This window comes from Dreissena polymorpha, unplaced genomic scaffold, assembly GCF_020536995.1.
Source record: "Dreissena polymorpha isolate Duluth1 unplaced genomic scaffold, UMN_Dpol_1.0 chrUn031, whole genome shotgun sequence".
Classification (NCBI taxonomy): Eukaryota; Metazoa; Mollusca; class Bivalvia; order Myida; family Dreissenidae; genus Dreissena; species Dreissena polymorpha.
In genome coordinates, this window is record NW_026273345.1 from 2,818 (window position 1) to 8,802 (window position 5,985).

The 5,985-nt window shown below is 37.8% G+C and overlaps 1 protein-coding gene across 1 annotated transcript; it reads right to left on the reverse strand.

Annotated features, from left to right (window-relative positions):
- Positions 1 to 3,867: 3,867 nt before the first annotated feature.
- LOC127863735 (FMRFamide receptor-like) lies at positions 3,868 to 5,076 on the reverse strand. The gene has a single exon (XM_052403373.1). It carries the CDS (start codon positions 5,074 to 5,076, stop codon positions 3,868 to 3,870), a length of 1,209 nt encoding a protein of 402 aa, XP_052259333.1.
- Between the last annotated feature and the right edge of the window lie 909 nt (positions 5,077 to 5,985).

The window sequence follows — 5,985 nt, forward strand, 5'->3', positions numbered from 1 at the left end:
CGGTTGGTCTGTCTGTCGGTCTGTCGGTTCCGTCCACCAGGTGGTTGTCAGATGATAACTCAAGAACGCTTGGGCTTAGGATCATGAAACTTCATAGGTACATTGATCATGACTCGCAGATGACCCCTATTGATTTTGAGGTCACTAGGTCAAAGGTCAAGGTCACGGTGACCCGAAATAGTAAAATGGTTTTCAGATGATAACTCAAGAACGCATACGCCTAGGATCATGAAACTTCATAGGTACATTGATCATGACTCGCAGATGACCCCTATTGATTTTGAGGTCACTAGGTCAAAGTTCAAAGTCACAGGTGAAGGTCACAGTTACTGGAAATAGGCATTTTAAGAATTTAGCATGGTTCAAACAAGGGAAACAACTACCGTTTATGCATGTTCTTTTTGTTACAGCATTTGCCTCCCTTGTAATATATTTAAATTTTACCAATGTAAGGCTAACTGCATTTTTTGTAATGCATTGTATCAATAACCACCACACCACCGCCGCCGCCACCACCACAACCACCACCACCACCACCGTTGTTCACAGTGACAAAAAACGTATTCACACAATGGCTGCTACTACATCTTATAGCCCATATTTTAATTATTGATTAAAAAATATATCATTAATTCGAAAAATAATCATTCTTGTCTGGTAACTTTCTACCTGGATTGTACGGGCAAATACCCGTCGCTTCAAAGCAGGACACGAGATTTCCATGTGTCATTGCCGCGGCCCAACTGTTCGCAACAACCTAAAGAACTGTTGGTGTCCAACAGCCACACCTGTTTTGGCGGTGAACTAGTGCATGACTTGAACACAGACCTTACAGAAAACGATTTATTATGAAGTACAATTTGGATTTAAATTATTTTTTTTTGTCAATTGTAGACCTTATTGTTTTTAAATAAGTAAAAATATTTGATAAAGGCTAATAAACAACTCAAATAAATAATTTCATTTCGAAATAACGTCACGTGCAAGAACAATGTCGCAAAAACGAGCAACATGCAATAACCAGTCGGATGTCGAACATCTCGACCTTTGAACAAAGACGGAGTATTCCACGACCTTCTTCAAAGGGACTTATAAAAACAATGTTGACAAAACCATTTCCAGTTTTTGTCACATATTAAACAAGAATGAAACAATAATGAACATCATGGGGCAAATAACACTAATGACAAATACTCATACTGAAAATACAAATTGTGTTAATGAGTGTCATCCAGTAATTAAGTTCTGCTCTATGTAACCATTCATAAAATAATCATTAAGGTGACTTAATTCCTCTAGAATCATTTAATACAACACAGGGGTGAACAGAGTGTAAAAGCTTAAAGTGCAATACAACCGAACACGATCGAATGATTAATGTATGCACGAATACGTCACCTGAAATAACATATTGTTCTGGTGTATGAAAGTAATGTTCGGATCGTAAAACGTTATAAAATTTCGCTAAATGTGTGTTGAACTTTTGGTTATTTCGCACGACATGAATTCAAACTTTCAGATATACAATAGGCACAGTTTTAAGTTATTTTTATTCCATTTCCATTGTCTTAAAATTTAAGATGTCAGTATCCCATATGCGTACAAGTTGGAATTTGAAATAAGTTATATTTGTATAACTGTTATTTCTTTGTTTAATTATACTAAAAATAAGTAATCACACAATATTCGTACAGCATTGAAAAGTTTAATTGCTAAAACAGTTGAAATAACGAACTTATTTTACATACAATAGAATATTATACGAAGAAAATCTGTCCTTTCCATTTCGAGATGTACGTGTAGCGCCGTTAAATGTCGCATCACCGTTATATCTTGCAGGCTACAATATTTGTCGATACGTTGACGATAATTGTCTTAAAGAACGATAAATGTCGCAAATCCTACTGACGATATTTGTCGCAACTTTAACGATAAATATCGCAAACAAATCAAATGCCATTTAATGTCGCAACATTAACGATAAATGTCGCATAACTTTATAAGTCGTGTTAAAAATAAAAAGTTGAAGTAAAAATGACAAACACTTTAAAGTTAGATCTAGATTACCCGACGAGTTTTCTTCCACTAGAATAGTTAGTTTTAGTTAGTATTGTCCGAAATGATCAGTTGAGGTCAGTATTTTCCATAATGGTCAGCTGCGGTGAAGATCGACCGAAGCGGTCATATTTAAGCGTTGATGACCTGAACGTCGGTGGTGATGACCTGAGCGCTGGCGGTGATGATTTGAGCGCTGTCGGTGATGACCTGAACGTTTGCGTTGATGACATGAGCGCTGGTGGTGGTGACCTAAGCGCTGACGGTGATGACCTGAACGCTGGTGGTGGTGTTTGAGCGCTGGTGATGATGTCCTGAACGCTGACATTCATGACTTTAACGCTGTCGGTGGTGACCTGAGCGCTGGCGGTGATGACCTGAACGCTGGCGGTGATGACCTGAACGCTGGTTGTGGTGACCTGAGCGCTTGCGTTGATGCATTGAACGCCGGCGGTGATGACCTTAGCGCTGGCGGTGATGACCTGAACGCTGGCGATGATGACCTGAAAGCTGGCGGCGATGACCTGAGCAATGACGGTGATGACCTGAACGCTGGCGGTGATGACCTGAACGCTGGCTGCGGCCATTTTTGTGATGGCTAGTTTAAAGAGTACGAGTTCAAATTCCAAAAGGATCGGGAATGTAATAAAATGAAATAACTGCGTACGTAAGATGATATTTGACACTGTTACTTAACAAATACTTTTATATTCATGAAAGTAAAGGAAATAAGTAACAGAAGGCTAAGTTCACTGATTAACGGGCATTAGGTTTTTTTTCACTAGATTGATACTCTGAATCGAGCCAGTGAATCGGCAACATAGACTAACGCTGCCTATATGTCAAGCATAAATTGAAGGCAACGTTATTGAAAAAAAATAAAAAGAACATATTATTTTTCAGCCAGTTCATCGAAATGCAAGTACAAACTCCGGCATATGCTAGTGCGTCTTCAAAATATTAATACATTAACTAAGATAATGATACATGTACTACATCCATATAACTAACATACAATATTCAATACAATTTTATCGTAATCTGTGTTGCTATAATAATGTAATAGTTTTATCACGTATTACAACCTTTAGCCACTTTTGATAACAGCAGTCCATTTAGCACAGGGAAATCAAAAACTAGCTACTCGAGCAAAGACTTATAAAAATTGATTGTGTAAATCTTGACCACATCTGACCATTTCAGACAATACTGACCGCAACTGACAATTATGGAAAATACTGATCACAACTGACCATTTTGGACAATACTTACTAAAACCTGACCGTCCTGGTAAAGAAACTCGTCGCGTAATCTAAATCTAACCTTATAGATGAAGTCATTTTACTTTAACTTTTCATCTCCAACATGACTTACAAAGGAGTGCGACAATTATCTTTAATGTTGCGACATATATCGATAATTGAATTGTTACGACATTTATCGTTAAAATTACGACATATGTCGTCAGAAGGATTTCCGATATTTATTGTTCCTTGCGACTTTGTTTTCAGTTGTAGCGACAAATCTCATAGCCTGCGACATATAACGGCGATGCGACAGTTAACGGCGCTACAGTATGTTTTTTCCGTCGATCGCAGGCTATCCATCAGCAGGTCTTAGGTGACAGAGATTAAATTGCAATCAATACATCATTGTAGACACACATTCGATACACAAATACCATCGGAATATTTATAACATAACTGCAGAATTTTAAATCACATACACATATTCATCAAACACAGCTTTTAATAGTCCAGCAAAGCCTTACTTAAAATAGGGCATGTAATAGTATATTCAAACGAGCTGTTTTTACAAATGTATTCTTACGCTATTATATTCACATTTCCTGCATTTGATAGAAGACGTTGCAGTCACTGTTAATCTAAAGGTAGATCGTGACATGGTGGAGTTATGTCCCCGAAAGCTTTCTGCAAACGACCTTGTAGTTATAGTTTTCATTCTTGAATCGTAGCATCTGCAGACCAGCGTCTTGAGAATATTTCTAAATTTGGAACTAAAGTATGAGTACAGTATAAAGTTCACTGAAGCGTTTACTTGCACCAAAAAATTGCAAATGTTACCTGCAATTCGAATAAAATCCATGCTAACGGATTGACCATTGGTTTGGACGTTCGATCTATAAATCAAAAGCACTGCCTGTGGTGTTTGACATATAATAAAGATAAGGACAACTACAATCAACATCATAGTAACCAATTGCTGTTCTCTGTTATATTTCTGCGTCTCGCCCATAACTCTTGTTTGTAACAATATTTGACGCCTTTTGTTCGCCTCCCATACGGTTTTGATCAGAAGACTGTTAAATACCGAAAGCAGAACTAAAGGAGTAAAAGTAAATATGGTCACAAACCACCAATAATATCCAAATTGATAGCTGTGCAATTCAGCGAATTCGGTATTTTTACATATAAAGTAGTCCGTTTCGTTGGATCCCAATTCTGTAATTGAAACTATTGTCGTCTCAAAGAATTCCGGAGATGTGTTGATCGCACATGTAATAAATATGGCGACAATGGCTACTTTCGCTTTACTCACGGTACACCATGCTTTTCCTTTCATTGGTAACTTTGCTGCAACGAATCTCTCCAATGTAAACCAAACGGTCAACCACACTGCAGTGTTTCCGAATATGTCCGAAAGAACTCTGGCAATAGGAATGTAGGCCAAAGTGTTCCTTGAAAGGCGCTTGTTTGAACAGTGTAAAAACGAAAGAGTAAGGCAAAAAAGTAGGTATAAAGAATCGCAGACGGCTAAAGACAAGAGATAAACATTTGTTGACGATCGCATTTTAGGATTAACCAGCACCAAAATGTTTAAAAGGTTCCCGACCAGGCCGAACGTGACTACAATAGGCACCAAATACGTCTGTACCACTAGCCGTGTCAAGTGTAAACTTTTTGAAGTCAGTTGTGTGACGTCGGTAGAGGTATTGTCATCATTTGAATAGGTGTAATTTTCTCTAAACTCACGAATAGTTATTAAACTTGCGAAATCCATATTCGCTTCGTACAACTCTTGATTGCGTTGTCAATTTCGACTAAATTATTTGTAAAAAAAAGTTACAAACAAAACTCCCTGTCGGAATTAGATCTCAGGAGTTGCAACATTATTTTCAAACCACCTTATTTCTGCAACAACACGTCCATGTTTGTTAACAGTTAGGTTAAATACGCGTACATTAAACTCACGTTTTAGATGTATTTTACTGCACATCCAAAATTTGAACGTTAATTAAATTCAGTTTTTACATGTCCTAATTTTCCAACAACAAAAAAACAAAACAATAACATTCCTCCACCGTGTTCACAAAAATAACCCGTTGGCCGCGTCGCGTGCTTGTAACCTGCTCGAAACGCGTGTCAATCGGGCGCTTTCTTGTGAGGAAATGACAAATAATCATCATTCGGTTGATTGGTGCGATGGGAATGGAGCAAAGAAAACCAATATCCACCAATAAACATATTCCTAGCATCGGTATTACAGTCACGTTGTTCCATATTGGCGAAGCGCAAAGGATGCTTCACTTCCAATAGGGCTGGTTCTCAATAATTCTCTCGTATTAAACTGAATTCAATCATTCCGAGGTATGGGTTTTGGATATTTGGAAAACATTCTGTATTATACGGAAGAGAAAGCAAACACGTTTCGTCAAAAAATTTAAATGCGCAAGTATTTTGCATACTTTTACCGCATTATGAACATTTTAAGAACCCGCAGGCCGAGGGGTAAAAACAAAGCGCTAAAGGCGCTGAAGGCCTGATGCTAGATTTAGTGTGCCTGGGAAGAATTATTGTCCAAATTTCTCCCTTTGTCCGAATTTATACGGATTGACCCTAGCAGTTGAGTGCAGAAGCTCAGAGACTGTAAGAAAAGACAATAGTTGTGTATATACGACAATGTACATAT

Coding starts and splice junctions, on each gene's coding strand:
- LOC127863735 (XM_052403373.1), bottom strand. CDS start 5,076: ATGGATTTCGCAAGTTTAATAACTATTCGTGAGTTTAGAGAAAATTAC.